Source organism: Mirounga leonina, unplaced genomic scaffold, assembly GCF_011800145.1.
Source record: "Mirounga leonina isolate KUSES-001 unplaced genomic scaffold, KU_Mleo_1.0 Mir_127, whole genome shotgun sequence".
In the NCBI taxonomy this organism is placed as follows: domain Eukaryota; kingdom Metazoa; phylum Chordata; class Mammalia; order Carnivora; family Phocidae; genus Mirounga; species Mirounga leonina.
In genome coordinates, this window is record NW_023270316.1 from 53,123,213 (window position 1) to 53,141,429 (window position 18,217).

The window sequence follows — 18,217 nt, forward strand, 5'->3', positions numbered from 1 at the left end:
AAATAAAAACAGACTTGGGGCACCTGGGTGGCTCAGATGGTTAAGCGTCTGCCTTCGGCTCAGGTCATGATCCCAGAGTCCTGGGATGGAGCCCCGCATCGGGCTCCCTGCTCAGCAGGGAGCCTGCTTCTCCCTTTCCTTCTCCTGCTCCCCCTGCTTGTGCTCTCTCACTCTCTCTATCAAATAAATAAATAAAATCTTTAAAAATAAATAAATAAATAAATACCACTTATACAGAAGTATTTCAAAATTTATTCATAAATGTGTTTAAAAGAGTGTAAAAGATTTTTTCTTTTGCTCAAGTTTGTACCCCAGATTAAGTAGAGCTTAAAATCTAAAAAATGCCAAAGCTTCCCCAAATGTGATCTGAGAATTACATAAGAATTAACTGCTTTGAGAGACAAGCATGCAGCACCCATAGCTCTTGCAAACCTGAAAGTATCAAATGACTCCCTCCTTTTTCATCTTACTAACATTGCTGTAATTAGGCTTCCAATAAGATGTGAAACCAATGAGAGAAATAGTGTAACATTCCAATGGCAATAGAAATTAAATATGAGCTCAGCAATCAGCTCCTACAAACATGTAAATAATGACAGGGAAAAACTGGTCATCCCCAGTTGTTCAGAGAAGTGGGTGCGCAATTGAAGTCAAGATAAAACCCGTGAGGATAAACAAAGGAGCACTAAGGAAAATCATCAAGTGAGGTTCTTCAGGTCAGTTGACAAAGGACAGATGTAAGTAAGTATTTCTCATACATCCTGGAAGAAAAAGAAAACAAAAATGAATATAAGCAGCAAAACAAAATTCAGAGCCTCTGTAAGTACAAAATGAAGTTCCCTCAAACACTCTTTACTATATTGGGCTTAAATGCCTATTTTTTATTTAATGATTTGTCCCAGTGACATGTTTTAATTTTCAAGTCCCATTGCATTTGATTCACAAAATAGTCTCTGCCAACAATGTAATGGCTTCCTGAGTGACAGCTCATCAGCTGTGTTCTTAGAGATAGGTTAACATAGGTCACAAATAAGTGTTCACAAATACTGTCACCCACCTCCATAGTTACGGCAAGGACAGGACTAACACAGTGTGAAGCGGAGCAATTTAAATGGAAATGTATGGAGTAGAATGGCATCGTATTATGCAGCAGAAAGTTGACTTCTAAGGGGACCTCCAGGAAGGGAGCTAGACTAAATGAGTCCCCTCCACCCCCCCACCCTGTGCAAAGGGTCAAGAAGTCTCCATCAAGCCTCCCAGAATGCTGGGCAACGTTACACTTGGGATTCAGACTATTGCTGTTCTAACATTCTGGGAAACTAAAATCTCAGGTTTCCTCATAGGTCATGGCAAACGTGCAACTGCCCTTGAAGACACAGGATTTAGAGTTTCTACAGCATTTCAAAAAGTTACACCTACTGGTATCAGAGAAAACAGAACTTGAAGTGATTCTTTCAAAGTCCTACCCTAGTTACATCATGAAAAGTAGTAGAGGAGTCTAGAAAACCAAAAAAATTTTAATGTAAAAGTAATTTTAAATTTTCAAAGATATATCTATCTATAGATAGATATAAAGGAATATGAGACTAATGTGATTTAAATTTAAAAAGAATGAAAGATCAAGATCAATCTAATTTGTTTACCCAAAATACACTTATCAAAGACCTACTACTTAAGTGTTCATATGATGTTCCAAGAAACAAGTTTTTCTCTCTTTGGCTTTCATCATTGTTTTGTTGTATCTTCTGCCCTCCTCCTTTTCTTCTTCCTCAGCTTTTTATTGATTCCAGTAGTTCTTCCAAGCCCCATCTGTGAACTCTTCTCTCTCATTCCTGGGGAAGCTCAGGTGTTATCTATCAACTTCTAAAAAAATGACACAGTCTAAATACATTCTGTATACTAAACTTTTGTCCACTTGTTATTTACAAAACATGTCCAGGATAAAAATCTTCATACATGGTTTCTCCTCTTTCTTTTGTATGGTGTCCTTTGATGAACAGATGTTTCATTTTAATGTATATTTATCATTTCTTTTTGGTTTATACTTTGGATCTTACAAAATCTGCCCTAGGTCAATTTTATAAATAGTCTATTTTCTTCTAAAATTTGAGAAGTCTTCTTTTCTACTTATAAGCCTTAATCCACCTTAATCCACCAATCCATGTGGGTATTCAACTGTCCCGATAGTATTTGTTGAAGAGTACATTTTCCCCCAATGATGTACTTTGCCTTCTGTCATATGTCAGAATTCCAAAAACGGTTGGGTCTGCCTGTGCCAATTCCAGACTGTATTAAATGTTTAATCAAGTCTCCATACATACTTTTTATTTTTCGTAGTGAATTGGTTATTCTTGGTTCTTTGCTCTGATTATAATTTAATTAAATCTATAGATTTGAGAGCTCCTTCCTATTCCTGTCTATTAACAAGGTATAACTTCCTTCATTTATTCCTTAAGATCTTTCTATACAAATTTTTTTTAAAGGTTATGTCCATTTTTGGTTTCGTCTTTTTATTAAATTTTTGTTTCTTTGCAATTTACAGAAATGAAGTTTTTATAGATTGATCCTACACCTACCAACATTGTTGTGCTCTTATTTATTTTAATAACTTAAATATCAATTCTTTTGGATTTTCTGAGTAGATAATTATATCATCTGTGATTTATAAATGTTTCTTTTCCTTTCAACCCTTGCATATGATTTAAAGGAAATGCTTTTGATGTATTTCTATTATAGATTTTTGCTCCCTTTATTAGCTAAAGAAATTTCCTAGCAGCTTTTACCACAAACGAGTATTGAAACATATCAAATGTTTTCTCTGTATCTACTAAGATGATCATATGGTGTTTCTCCTATAATTTATGAGGTAAATCATCTCAGTTTTTCTGTTTTGTTTTGTTTATTCATTTGTGATAAATCAAGCTTGCATCTGGGATAAATCCAATTTGATAAGGATATATTATGCTTTTTAAATAAATTTATTATTGAATCTGTTAAAATTTTGTTTGTGATTTTTTTAAATCTGTGTTTATGAGTGAGCCTATGTTCATTTTTTTTTTTTCTGTATAGTCTGTGTGTGATCTTGATTCAAGTTATATTCACTTGCTTAATTCTTTGGAGATTATTTTCTCTTATTTATCTGGAAAACTTTCTAGACTTTTGGAATAATCTGTTTTTTGAATATTTAGTAGAGCTTTTCTGCAATATGTCTAGGCCTGGTTTTTATTTTATGCAAAGACAGTGACAAATTAGATAGTGTTGGTATCATTTTGAATTCCCACCAACAATGTGTGAATGAACCCTTCTCCCCACAGTCTTGCCAAAAGAGTATATTGCCAATCTTTTGTTCTTTTGCCAAAATAGTAGATGAGAAATGGTATTTTGATTTAGTTCTTAATTTGTGTTCCTTTTATTGTGATGAATTCATTGAGTGCTTTAATTCCAAAGATTATGTTTCTTTATTCCTAGAAGTTCTATTTTGTTCTTTTTCAAATCTTCTTGGTTGTCTTTGTCTCTTGTTTTTGCTCATTGTTTCAAATCTAATATTTGTTCCATCAAATGTTTTATACATAGCTATTTTAAATTTAGTATCTCAGCATTTCAGTATATCAAAACATTTGGTTCTAAATCTTTGTTGTTTTGCCAACCCTCAATCACAGCCACCTGTTTCCTTGTGCCTGTGCTAAGTTCCAATCACTGTCTTATGCTTGGGATAGATCAGTGAACAAAACAATCAAAGGGCCCTGATTGATGCAATATGGAACATACATTACCTCAGGGAGAGACTAAGAGTAAACAGTAGATAATACATATAAGTAAATAATGTCAGAAAGGAATGTTAGAAGTTGCAGAGTGCCATAAAAAAAAAAAAAAAAAGTGAAGCCCAGGAAAAGGATGGCTAGAGCCAGGCATAAGAGCACAAGTGGCAGCATTAAATAGATGGCCAAGGAAACCTCACAGAGGTGGGATTCAAGAAAAGGCTTGGAGAACAAACCATATGGAGAAGAGTAGAGAGGGAACAGCCAGTGCAAAGGCCATAAGGTGAAAGCTGCCCGCTCCTTAAATTTTCAAAGAGCAACAAGAAAGCTAGTGTGACTGGGAGGAATGAGGAAGAAGGGAAGGGCAGTGGTAGGACAGCACCAGAGGGATAAAGTGGGGTCTAGATCAGGAAGCACCTGGTAGGCTACTGTACGGACTTTGGCTTTTACTCCATGTGATTTGGAGAGTCATGGGAGCCACTGAAAGATTTTAAGGAGGGAAGTGACAGGATCTGGCTTCTGTTTCAAAGGGATAACTCATATTGAGAATAGGCTGTATGTGGCTAAGTGTGGAAGCAAGGAAACCATCTAGGAGACTATTTCCAGATTCTAGCTGAGCACTAACGGAGGTTAGAAGTAGGATGATAGTGATGGAGGTAGTGAGAAGCTGCTGGTTTGTACATATTTGGAGGAGAAGTCAAGAGGATTTGCGATGGATCAATTGTGAGTGATGTGAGATGGGTTGTACCACTATATAAAAGGAAAAAGTGCAGATGGAGCACTCAGGTAGAAGGAATCAAAGGTTAACTTTTAGACATGTTAAGGTTGAAATGTCCATTAGAGATGCAAGTAGAGATGTTGAGTGGATAAATGGATATGCAAGTCTGGAGTCAAGAGGTCAAGGCTGGAATTAGAAATGTGGGAGTAATAAACATATAAATGGTATTTAAATTCATGAGAATGAATGAGGCCACCAAGGTGTTAAGTGAACATAAAGTTCAGAAGGCGATCCAAGGTGGAATTCTGAGGTGCTCCAATGTTGAGAGGACAGCAAGATGCAGGGGATTCAGCAAAGGAGAATGAAAAGGAGTAGCCACTAGGATTGGTGGAAACCCAGGAGAGTATAATGCCCCAGAAGCCAAGTAAAGGGCTTCAGAGAGGAAGGAATGATTCGCCATGACAAATGATGCCAGTAGGTCAAAAGAGGAAGACTGAAAAATAACCACTGGACTTTGTAATGTGGACGTCATTAGTGACCATGACAAGAGCATTATGGTTGGACTGATAAAGTCTAAATCATGATTTAAACGAGTTTAAGAGAAATGGGAAGAAAGAAATTACAGAGAGCTAAAGGATAGATACCTCTTGAGGTTTTGCTTGAAAGGGGAACAAAGAAACAGGAGAGTAGCAAGAGGGAGAAGGGTGTCAATATAATTTATATTTCTATTTTATGCTGATGGGAATTTTCTAGTTCAGAGGAACATTTGAATTTTCAGGAGAGAGGGGAGTATCATTAGAATAAAGTCCCCTGGTAGGTGGATGAGAAAGAATCTAGTCCCCAAGGAGAAACAGACATAGAGGTAAGGATGTCTGTAGGGAGGTGGAGGTGGGGCCCTGAGGAAACTCTCGCCTTTCTGTCACTGCTTCTTCCAAGTAAGGGAAGAGCTGATAACCATCTTGGACTTGACCAAGACCGTCCTACTAAGGAAACTTTAATAACCTTCACACATATCAAAAGAAAATGATGTTCTTTTCTTTTTATCCATGAAGAATCTAAGCAGAGATTTATAGCTCACTTCCATAAAGCCTACCATTAGTCAGTGGTGAACTAGATTTCCAAATCCTCATTCCCTTAACAGCAGCCCACGTGGTATTCATTTACTCTCCCCCATCATCTTCCCCTCAATTCCAGGTATTTTTCTAAGTACTTTCTAAATTTTGAGAGTTGGTAAGTAGAGGAGAAAATGTGAAGTTTCCAAGTCTTGTCCAAAATCCAAGTTTCAATCATGTCTCACAACTTATAAATTCCATGAGCTTGGATAAGGTCTTCAGTCACAATGCCCCATTTTCCACAGGACTCCTACTCATATATTCTTATGAATAAGTCAATAATTCATAAATTGTAACTCCTGATACAAAAATATTGTGTTTTCTTTTCTCTCTCTTCCATGTTGTCCCTATTCTGAATGCCATAGTTATACACATGAACATACATTATGGATACACATCCAGTATCATTCCTTGCAAATTTGCCTACATTCAATTATCTTCTATATGTATATATATAGAAGATAGTTGAATATATATATTTGTGAAATCTATTCATCACTTTTAACTACTAAATGCCTTTCAAGAAAACATGCATAAGATTTCCAGCAGATTGTCTTCTCAAAAATTATCTTTTGTCCATCAAGTATTTATTAAAGCATGATCTGTAGAGTTTCCAGCAAGCACTTGATTATTTTGTTGTATTTTACCAGTTTAAAGATTTCTATCTGCTCCATTTTTTTAGTAGGTACATATGCACTTGGGCTTCAATTAAATTATAAAACCCAGCGTAGTTTTGATTCTATACACATTGCAAAGCCTGCAGCCATACACACATTCCAAAGATTCGGTGCTGGTTCAATGATATATTGTGCACACAAAACACATTAAACACATATTACAACACAGTTGCAAGGTTTTCTTCACAAATCCATAAGGACATTTCATTTCCAAAAAGTGCCTTTTGCTGTAGGGTTTTTTTTTTAATCATTTTGTAGTGAAAAATTAAATACTGGCTTCTTTGATGTGCTAGTTTCACTGAAAGAATATATTACTAGAGAATGCTTACTATTTTTATAACCATATTGCACTTAAAATCCTCTTGAAAAAAAAAAATTCATTTGTTTTTGTTGTAGGTCTGGGCAAGGGGTGATAAAAAATCTTTACAGTCCAGGCAATCACACTGAGAACAAAGGGCAGGTGTCATTTTTATTTTGATTGGCCAGCAATGAAACCAGGACTTTCTCCTTCTCTCTAGAAACTATTGTGGAACTTACAGTAATCACCCTGGCTGACTGCCCATCACACAGCTGAACAGCACACCAAAAAAATAGTATCTTGGGAGAAAGCCACAACAGATTTTTAAAATTCTCATTGTTTTTACTCTTCAACTTTGAAAGTTGTTTTTTTTTTTTAAGAGAAAAGAAAAAACTCACCCAGCTGTCACCACTATTCATATTTCAATGGCCTCCAGAGTGCTCGAAGCCACCTGGTTGACTTTTGCCTTGGAGCCGGTCCAGAAAAACATTATTTACCCTTTAAACAATGAAAAATGTGTGTAAGTGGAAAGCTTGCTACAGGGCTGAGAAATTTTTGAGAACCTAACATGCTGTGTGAACTGACTGTGAGGCCCCTCAGCTTAGAAGTTATCTATAGAAAACTTCACATTAGCCACCTGACGTGCTGTTAATAGCCCTTTGCTGGAATTGGGGCCAGTTATGGCTCCAGCCAGAGGGGGCGCAATTCTGAACTTCAGAGCTTCAGTCCTTCATCTTCTACCAGTTCAGCAAGAGCCTTACTGCCCAGCAACCATACCCCTCCAGGCCATGCCAGGTGTGAACTCTAGAGGCTGAGGAGGGGTGGAAGCTTCAGCAAGACCTGAAATACGAAGGGAACCCAAAACAGCTCTGTGGCACTATTGTTGCAATGGAAATGTCCCTCCCATATGCCCTGTACCCCTCTGCCAGTCTTGCTAAAGTAAATCCCGTAAGTGCAAAGTAGAAGGAAAATAGGAAGAGAGTATAAGAAATGGGAAATATCAGAAAAGGGAAACTCAACCTTTCAAAAGAAAGAATGGGTATATCTTTTCCCCATGTTTGGTCATACTTGCAGCAATCAATTTCAGAAATTAAGGTTAACACATAGAAGGTAAAACTTAAGGAAAGGCAAGAAAATGATTATCATAGAGGTCAGAATAAGGGTGAACTGTAGGGTGGTGGTTATATTCTATTTCCGGAGCTGGCTACTTGGATGTTCACTCTGTAATTAATCATTCTAAATACTTGTTTCATGGATTCTCCTGTGTGTTATAGATTATATATATATATAAAAAAAAACTTCCCATGGCCACCATTCTAGTCTAAATCACTATCCTCTCTCATGTTGCTTTTGCTTCCTCCACTCCCACCCTCTGTAATTCGTTCTCCACACAACCACCTTACTAAATTATAAAAGGGATCATGCCTTCCTTTTGTTTAAAACCCTCCTATGATTTTCCATTAGTCTTTTTAATTTATTTAAATTCAACTTAATTAACATATAGCGTATTAGTTTCAGAGGTAGAATTTCGTGATTCATCAGTTGCATATAACCACCAGTGCTCATTCCATCATGTGCCCTCCTTAATGCCCATCATCCAGTTACCCCATTCCCCCACCCCCTTCCCTCCAGCAACCTTCAGTTTGTTTCCTAGAGTTAAGAGTCTCTTATGATTTCCCATTAGTCTTAGAATAAAATCACTGGCTTACAAAATCTTGTATTTTCCGGCTCCTGCCAACCTCATTTCATCTTATTCTCTTCCTCACCATCTATAATCGAACCGCTTGAGACTCAAAAAGTCCAAATTCATTCCCACTTGAGGGCCTTTGCATTTTTTTCCTATATACCTAATAATAGGGGACATCTAAGTGTATGTTTTGGACCCCAATCTCTATCTGACTGGCTCTTGTCCTTTGATGTTACCTCTTCATGGAGGAACTGTCACCTCCAGTCTCTCTCCTCACATACATATCATTGTCTGAAATACTCCTGCTGTTAACTTGTTGACTTCTATTTCTTTTCTCCAGATTGTAATTTCCATGCAGTCAGGGATGTTCTCTGCTATTTTATGCCTATTCCCGGTGCCTAGAACAAATCCCTCATGGAGTGTGTCCTGATAGGTAAAAAGTGAATAAATGAATCATCCAGGTGTATGGTCCCCACATCTGCCTACTTCTGTGACTGCATAATGAAACCACCAATGGTGGTGAGTATAGGCTGCAAAACAGCCCAATGTCCACAGCTCTCAGTTTATTCATGCACTGTGCAGACTGATGGCTTGTCATGTACGTGGGTGGTATGATTCGCTTTTGAGCATCAGTTACTAAGAGGACAGCACAGTGGGTCAACAGGAGATCATAGGTGGTAAAGAGATTGTTTTTTCTCAAATCCTATTGAGAATTCAAAGAGAAGAAAGAGTACCAGTTTATAGATTTGTTTACTAGTGTTAGAAAGTGCATACATTTTATTGCTGTCAAACCACTGCTCTGGATTTTCTTCTAAGGGTTAATATGGATAAAAACTACTACTTAAGGATGGTTCAAGTTTCAATAAATCAATTCAGTTCACTCCAGTTTTCAGCTCATAGAGCAGATCTCTTCAAGTCCTTGACCCCTATGCTTTGTCTTTTCTCTTTGAGGTTTCAACTGTCTTTTCTTACTTGGAAAGTTACCATGGGTCAGGTTCAGGTGCAGCCGGGCTCAATCAATATAGGATGCATTGGAAAAGCTTGTGAGGAATTCCACAAGCTTTCTATTATAAAACACAGAGTTGAGTTGTCCGCTATGTCAACTCCTAAATAGTAGAAAGCATGTTGTCTTTTTGACTCTAATAAAATTATGTCCCTGGAGAAAACCTAACTTATGGCCTCTACACATAACACATCCACAAACCCACACACACACACAGCTAATGCTATTACCTTCAGCAGGAACGGTCACAGTGATTTTATTCATTAAGAGACTACTGAATGAGTATTTTCATTTAACATGCGAAAGCTCACTGTAAACTCTAAAGGACAATACAAACATATGCTCTCCTCAAAAACCGAGTGAGAGCATAAAATATGTGTTCAAAAACTTGATCAGTTACCTCAAAACTGGTTACTGAGGTTATTAGCAGAGGAGATTTAATTTAATCTAAGAGGAGAGATTTCCTCTTAGATTAAATTTGCATCTATATTTAACTAGAATCAATAAAAAGAGAAAATAGGTGTAGAAAATAAATAGCCCCACCAATATTTAGGTATCCAGTATTATGGAAATAAAGAATGAGGGTCAAGTTTCCTACAACAAGAAATTAATCCTTTCCCCCTCTAATCAAATAACTTTCATTTTTATTGGATGACCACTGAACATGAATTTCTTAGCAAGAGGACCTATTAATGTAACATATCTCACTATCTTTAAGATGCTTAAAGCTTTACAATCTAATCAGTCCTCAGAAATCCAGAGAAATAACTGGCTACTTACTAACAACCAGTGTTAAAGAAATGCACTATCAGGTTTTTTAGTAGAAATAATTTTAAAGAGAAAATGAGAAAAACCAGTAAGAGACTAAACTATTTTATATCCTACTTTATTTAAAAAAAAAAAATAGGTAGCAGTAACTGTTACCACTTACCCCAAAAAATAGCCTAACCAGTGTATCAGAATTTTGATGTCTTTTAGTCAGAGAAAACCACATAAACTTGACCTTTTAAAACTATTTTGACTGGACTATGGAAGCAGAATAATCCAGCAAAAAAAGAAAAAAAATATGAGTACCCATCCATAGTTCACAGCTCCAGCAGAATTGGGAGCTTCCATTAACACTTTGTAAAGTCTCAATTACAAAATGAAACCACCACAACTAAAAAATACACAATAGCAATAGTGGGAAGGTTAAACGTATAAGTGAAACCACTCAGCTTCAAAAGAATTTGCTCTTTTAGATCAGGAAAGCCTTTACATTAAATTCTTCTGAGATCCTCAAGCACACTGCAATAAACTCAGATAACCCAAGCGCCCCCAGGAAAATCCTAGAATAATGATAGATATGGAGGTAATTAGCACTGGCCCAACATCAATATGATATTTTACTGGGTATTCTCAGTGTCTGATATTAGGGATAAGAGAGTACTTACAATGTTAAAAATTGTTTAATGGTTCTATTTTAAGATATTTTTCCTAATATGTTAGTCAATATAAAATAGTTCTTGTCTGACCTTTCATATTCAAGTGTGAGTATCTCACCATCTATACGAGTTCAATTATTCTAAAGTTGTCTACAAATAGTAAAAGATCATCTCAAAGTAATAAGATTCTTTGTCCCATGGGAGGCAAATTAAGTATCTCCTAAATAAACAAATAGCTTGACAGCATGATTCCATTTTCTAGTGTGAATTTATGCCACCTATCCAGAAAAATTGGATATTGTATGTGTATGTATGAAAAATCAGATATTGTATGTGTATGTGTGTATGTATATAGCAGTTGGTGTCCTCAGATACATACCATACCCCAATAATACAAAGATTAAAAAGGTAATATAGATTCCAAAACCATATTCAATATGACTATAGTGTTTTCTTAAAACATTGCAAAAACTTTATAGGTAGTTATTTTAATCAAGGATGCTTATCTTATTAGCCATTTATACCTTCTGTGTTCAGCTTGGTGGGCTTTGGTTCTTTCTTCCTCCTGTTGCTGTCGGTTAAATTCCAGTAATTCACTCTAAGAACAATAAAAGTTTTAAAATATGGCTTTCAATTAACATGGTTGTACAGAAGATACCCAAATCAATTACATATTTAGCCTGAGCTGGTATAATATTTCATTTTTGAAACTTCTACTTAAGTACCATTTCCACGTGAAATTATTTTCTTATATAATTAGGTAGCAAAAATAATTGTGCCTGAGTCAAACAATAGCTCTGGGAGTATAAAATTGTAAGATTAAAACGCCAATGTGCATGCTCAAGATATTAGACTAATAGGTACAACATACACAGAGGAAAATACAACATGAGTCAAACTCACCTGTGTCTTCCAAAGAAAAATCACATCAGTTGTTCAAGAAATGTCACACAATACTACTTCCTGGTATTTCTCTAACATTTCTTTCCCAACAAATTTATAGCAGCTTACAAATAAATGTTGGACTCAATTCTGTAGTGCAATTCCATTAGGAAAACGTTCTCCATCCTGGAGAATAATCAACTTACCTATTATTGACTAGTTATTTCTAATACCAGCAGAACTTTGGACTCCCTAGAGGGGATACTTTGCTTCGGGTAGGAGATCGTGTTACTACAACTAAATCTCTGCTTATTCTGATTATTTTCCTAGAAGAGGTAACTTCCAAACTTAGTTACTCTGCTTATGGTATTAAGCCAAAGAACTAGGTGCCAGGATTTCTCTAGTATTCAAGTGTCTTCCTTGAGGCTGACTGATTTTTAACCACTTTTCAAAGACAGGAAAAGGCAAGGGGATATTTTTAACCACAAAATGTCCTGGATGCAAAATATAAAATAAATTCAAAGTTCAAGTTGACATTTTACTTTTTTAACTTTATTCAAAGGCCTTCTAACATTCCACCATCCCCAAAACAAAGAGACTGTTTCATATACTGAAATATATCCCAAATATGGATGATATACTGAAATATATCCCAAATATGGATGATATCCCAAATATATTACTCATCAATCCTTAAAGCACATATTTAATTCTAATTGCTATCCAGCACCACCACCAAGAGAAAAAAATCAAAGAGTTTTCTAAATAATTGAACAATATTCACTCAACCATTCTACAGGCATTTATGCACTAGATGCCAAGCCTTGTGCTAGAGACTCACTTTCCTGCAATGACATAAAGTCCAAATGGCATAAAGTCATTTATTTCATTTTATTTTTTGTCACTATAATGTATGAACATAGTTAAAAGTCTACCAAGTAAGAGAGCTACTTATTATTAGTACTACCAAGCCTTATACTAAAATAAAAGAAGCTCCTGTCCTCCCCCATTAACCTCCAAATCACTTTGAATTCCTGTGTGTGGTTTATCTTCCAATTACCTCCTTCTTAATAGTATGCATATTCTTCTATTTCTTAACTTTGAAAAAACATACACCTTATGACTTCTTGCAAATGAGTTCTGGCTTTTCCTGCTCTATGTTTTAACTTCCAAAATTCTGCTGGTTCCTTTTCTTTACTGCAGTCTCCAACCTGTTCTTTTGCTCTTACTGGCTTACGGCTTTGAAAAAAAATTGGGGGGGGGGGGGGGTGCAAAGGTGTTCTCTCTCTCCCTAAAATAAATAAATCTTTTTTTTTTTTAAGATTTTATTTATTTATTTGACAGGGAGAGACACAGCGAGAGAGGGAGCACAAGCCGGGGGAGTGGGAGAGGGAGAAGCAGGCCTCCCGCTGATCAGGAGCCCGATGCGGGGCTCGATCCCAGGACCCTGAGATCATGACCTGAGCTGAAGGCAGACGCTTAACGACTGAGCCACCCAGGTGCCCCAAAATAAATAAATCTTAAAAAAAAATTTCCCTTTATCATCTTTTCAATGGGCTTTAGGGAGAGAGAGACTAGAGATAAGCAAATGAAATATTTTAAAGGTACAATGTTTAACCAGAACTTAACATTTTCCAACAAAAATTTTACCAGAATTCTGTTATTTGATCCTTACAATAATTCCCAAAGATAGGCAGATAAATAAAGTATTAATTGATGAGTGAAGATTATGCTTATTTTACAGATGAGGGAACAAGATCAGAAACTCAGCTTAAGTAACTTATCAAGAGCTAAATGGCTCATTAGTCGCAAAATAAAGACTAAAGCTCAGACTTTTTTTGTCTAATCTCCTGAAAGATGCATCCAAAATAGGCAGTTAAGATTAACTTGTCAGTAGTTCATCATACTCAAGTATAAATGCCAGAATATAGCCCCCATTTAAACTCAAAAGTTCTAGCAGAACATATCTAGCTTAAATAAAAAACTCTCTTGTCAAAGGATGCTAATTCTTCTCACATGCACTAACCCATTTCTCCAAGGAGCAACTTCTGATATCCAGCCCATCCTAAGTCAAATAACATGAACTCTGAACAAATTAAATTCTCATCAGTTCTAGACGTGAGACAAAGACAAAAACTATAAAAGGTATATATACTGGCTATACATGAATATTATTACGTATTTCTTCAAACTATTTTTTTCAGCCTTGGCAAAAATGATCCTGTAGTTCATCTGGAAAAAATATGCAATCATAGCCATGAAAAAAAAAAAGAAGAAATGAGGGAGAATCAGATTCTCCAAATATTAAAACCTATCATGAAATTACAGCAATTTAAACTATTTGATTGAGTTCAGGAATCCACGGAAATGTAGTTTACCACAAAGTTGTATGCTAAATGCATGCAGGAGAGACAATTCAATGAATGATGAAGAACTAGCTAACTATTCCGAGAAAAATTAAAACTACATTTTTTAAATAGAAAAATTTTATTGAGGTCTAAGGTTTGAATTAAAAGATGGAACCATAGGAGTTTTCACAGAAGGCTTGGGTAAATTTATTTATAGGTATAGAGCAAGGAAGTTTCAGAAATCATAAAGGAAAATGATTGGTAAATTTGGCTGCATAAAAATTCAAAGCTTCTATCGGAAAAAGTAGCATGAACAAAATTAGAAAACAAACTTAAAAAAAAATTTATAACACGTATAAACTAATTCAATTATTCTTTCATTCACTCAACAACATCTGAGTGCTTCTTATGAGCCAGGCTTGGATCTATGTGACAGGGATACAATAATGAACAAGTTAGAGGAGAACTTTGCTCCTTAAGAATTTCTACTCTAGAAAAAAGGAAACCCATAAACAAGTGAGAAATATATCCAGTTGTAATCCTATGTGGAGGATTAAACACACTGATGTGAAGCTCAGTTACTATTTTAGATCAAGGCTCAGGGGAAGCCTGAGGAGGTGGCCTCATATAAACTAATGAGAAAAAACAACAACCAAACAGAGAAAGGGCCAAAGGATAGGAAGGGAAAATTCGCAAAGTACAGATTGCTTGTAAATTCAAAATGGTCATCATCTTCACGCACAAAGAAATATAAATCAGAACAATGAGATAAAATTTTTCTATCATACTGAAAAAAACTAGAAAAGATCAACAGAAAAACAAGTATAGTCAAGCACTTTGGTGACATATCTAAATTAGTGAAAACTGATTTAGTTTTTGGACAATTTGGCAACAACCATCAACAGGTAAAATGCACACCTCCTTTGCAGAATTGTTCAAAGATACACATACAGGGATAGTCACAGTTGTAGTATTGAAAAGTAAAAGTTCAAGAGAAAGTCTTAGTGCCCATTAATAAGGAACTGGACCAGTAAGTTAAACAATTTACACAATGGAATACCATGCAGGAGATACAAAGAATAAGGTAGATGAGAGAGAAGGGGAGGCACTTATAGAGGGATCTCTAAGATATATTAAGTAATAAGAGATAGGTTCAGAGAACAAACTGATGGTTGCCAGAGGGGAGGGAGGTGAGGGTTGGGCAAAATGGGTGAAAGCTTCCAGTAATGGAATGAATAAGTCACAGGAATAAAAGACTTAGAAAAAGGAATACAGTCAATGATATTGTAAAAGTGATGTATTGGGACAGATGGTAGTGAACATAGCATAATGGATAAACTTGTTAATTCACTAAGTTGTACACCTGAAACTAGTGTAACATTCTGTGTCAAATACTCAAAAAACTTTTTCTCATGAGACAAATAAATAAAATAAATAGAGGGGGAAAAATAGGTTCAGAGCAGTTTTCTTGGGATTATTCCATATAAATAGAAAAGATACATGTACCTCCATTTCAACTTTTATATACAGATGTGTATCATATTTAAAATAATTTTATAAAAAACATACACCAAAATGTTAACTGTAATTATCACTGGGGAGAGAAGCATGGAAGGTAGATAGGCAGGGTAAGGAGCTTTAACATCACATATAATTTTTGCTTTCTAACTTTTGATCCATGTGCATACATTACTTCCTCATACTATCAACAGAGATTTATCTGCATGGGAGGCCATTTCTGGTCCTTTATATTTTCCTCTATTTAAAAATCCTAATGAATACATAGTTTTTTATATGTAAAGATGTTAAAAAGCAAAACACTACATTCTGAAGCCAAGAACTGCCAGGGAGGAAGAAAAGAGGGCAGGAAGAGAAGTAACACGCATCCTCCTATGACAGAGCAAGGACAGGGAGAGGAGAAAACACAGAGTGGGAGGGAAACTGGGACAGAGCTGTTGAGGCATCACCATGCAGGAACATCGCTCCAGATGGCAGAGGGGAGGCTCTGGCAAAGCTGCACTCAGGATTATTATTCTATATCTAGCAAAGCGTATTTACTAGAGAGAGGCTGGTTTTCCTTTGGTACCACGAAGGATAATTTCAACTAATTAATTTGTTCTGCTGAATTGACAGCCATTGCAGATGCATCCGCATGCCTTATGAGCATATCCTTGGTTCATTTACTGGTTTCTCATCCAGAAGTGCAATACCTAGTTGGACAGACACAAATAAGTTGTTCTTGTTCCAAGGACTGAGCTTTGGACATTAAGGACATCAAAACACTTTTAAGCAGGAGGAATATGACACACAGCGTCTGAGAAACCATCAAGCCTGTCCCACTCAATACACATTTGTTAAGCACCAATTGTTTTCCAGACACCTGGATTCATGCTGCAGGTACAGATGCAAATAGACACAGCTCCACCCTGAAGGAAACCACAGTGTAACGAGGGAGACAGGCCAGAAACAACTGTGAGACAAAACACAAAGAGATGTGTTGCAGAACACCAGTTCAAGCAACAGGACATGGGGCTACAAAGCAACGGGTGCAGAGAAACAAGGAGCAAATACTGCTGGGTGTTGTTCAACAATATACGTGGGTCACGAAGGCTCCCAGAGGAAAGAGAGCATATCTTCTCATTGCTTTCCACATCTCGCTACATTCAGACAGAGCTGCATACAAAGAGGGCACTGAAGTAATAGGATAAATAAAATAACATCTTGGAGATGCTATGAGCAGAACCTGCTGTAAACATTGGCCAGAGTGGGGTAGGTAAATGCAGACAACACAGCAAACCGTGCCTCTGCCTTTGCTCACCCCTCTGGTGGGGTTGCTCTCGTTGGGGGACAGACTGCTTGGCCGGGGAGCTAAGAAAGTGCCAAAGATCAGCCTGGGGCCCAAGCTAACAACAGAAAGTAGAGGGCTCACCATTTCCTGCTAGAGGATGTAGGAGTCGCTCCTCTGTGGTCCAATGTATCAAAGGGTCAAGCGGGACACGAGAAACCTGATGTGGCCAGAGTGAAAGGGATGCCCCAGAGCAAGGCTATCGTGCAGTCACTGAAGAGTAAAATAGGGTCATTTTGAAATCATGTCAGAATCCCAGTGAGGCATGTTCCGACATGGTTCAGCTTGACCGCTTCATGTAAACATTAAAGTGCCATCGCCTGGCCAGGACAAACTTCTCCCAGGAGAGGGTGTTCTCTCAACTCAAGAGGAAAAGGATAGTGGAAGCAGGAGAGTTGATGCCACGGATGTTAAAGAACCCCTTCTTCTGAATGTTTTTTAATACAAGAGAGGAGCTGTATGGGGAGGGGACAGTTTAGAGAGGTCCTGGCTTGGGGGCTCCTCACAGCAATACCTTTGCCCAGAAGGACAAAGATGGCCTTCACTAAGGAAAAAAAGTGGAAACCACTTCAAAAAATTAAGAGGAGACAACCAAATCAAAAGAAGTAAATATTAATGGGTAAAGTAGGGGAGTCAAAAATGCATTAATAATGTGTATTCTCCTTTCACTAATTATTAGTTCTACCACTTTAATATAAAGAGAAATGGACTTCCTGCTATAATAAGCATTGAATCACCAGCTCTCTTATCTCCCAACCCAGAAATATATCCTATCAACGTTCTTCTTTTAAAAAATATTTCTCATAAAAGTTACTTATTCATTGTGGAAAGTGTAGAAAGTGCAGAAACTATAAAGGAAGACATAGAGGTGCCTGGGTGGCTCAGTCAGTCAAACATCTACCTTTCGGCTCAGGTCCTGATCCCAGGATCCTGGGATGGAGCCCTGTGTCTTCGGGCTCCCTGCTCAGTGGGGAGTCTGCTTCTCCCTGTCTCTCTCACTGCCCCTTCCCCTGCTCATGCTCTCACTTTCTCTCTCTCGAATAAATAAAATATTTTTTAAAAATAAAAAATAAAGTAAAGGAAGACATAATAATCACCCATAAAATCTCTCTACCCAGGGATAACATGTCAGTTTCCTTCATATCTTGATTTATACACACAGATTATAACTTCTTAGCAGCAGCTCAGGTCACATTTGTAGGCTTACCACATGCCAGGCATTAAGATAAACTTTCCACAAGCTTTTCTCTCATTTGATCCTAGAAACAGTATCACAAGGTAAATAACTATCATACATAATAAAGCTTAGAGGGATGAGGTAATTTGCACAAAGCACAATAAGAAGAGGCAGGTTTCAAAAGCCCAGAGTCTATTTTATAAATTTTTTTTCATTTTTATATAGGTGATCATATTCCCCATATCATTAAAACACAGTAACACTTGCTGCATGGTATTCCAAACTTCA

General features: G+C 36.8%; 1 protein-coding gene across 2 annotated transcripts in view; it reads right to left on the reverse strand.

Annotated features, from left to right (window-relative positions):
• Window positions 1–302: 302 nt before the first annotated feature.
• EPSTI1 (epithelial stromal interaction 1) overlaps window positions 303–18,217 on the reverse strand; it is an 87,332-nt gene continuing 69,417 nt past the window's right edge. The window contains exons 9-11 of one of the 2 annotated variants that reach the window (XM_035003313.1): window positions 11,202–11,275; window positions 6,962–7,061; window positions 303–761 (exon numbers count right to left, since the gene is read on the reverse strand). In XM_035003313.1, coding sequence (XP_034859204.1) covers window positions 6,986–7,061; window positions 11,202–11,275 — 150 coding nt within the window. In that variant the 3' untranslated portion in view covers window positions 303–761; window positions 6,962–6,985. The remainder of the gene's footprint in view (window positions 762–6,961; window positions 7,062–11,201; window positions 11,276–18,217) is intronic. The other variant, XM_035003314.1, reaches the window with a different exon arrangement.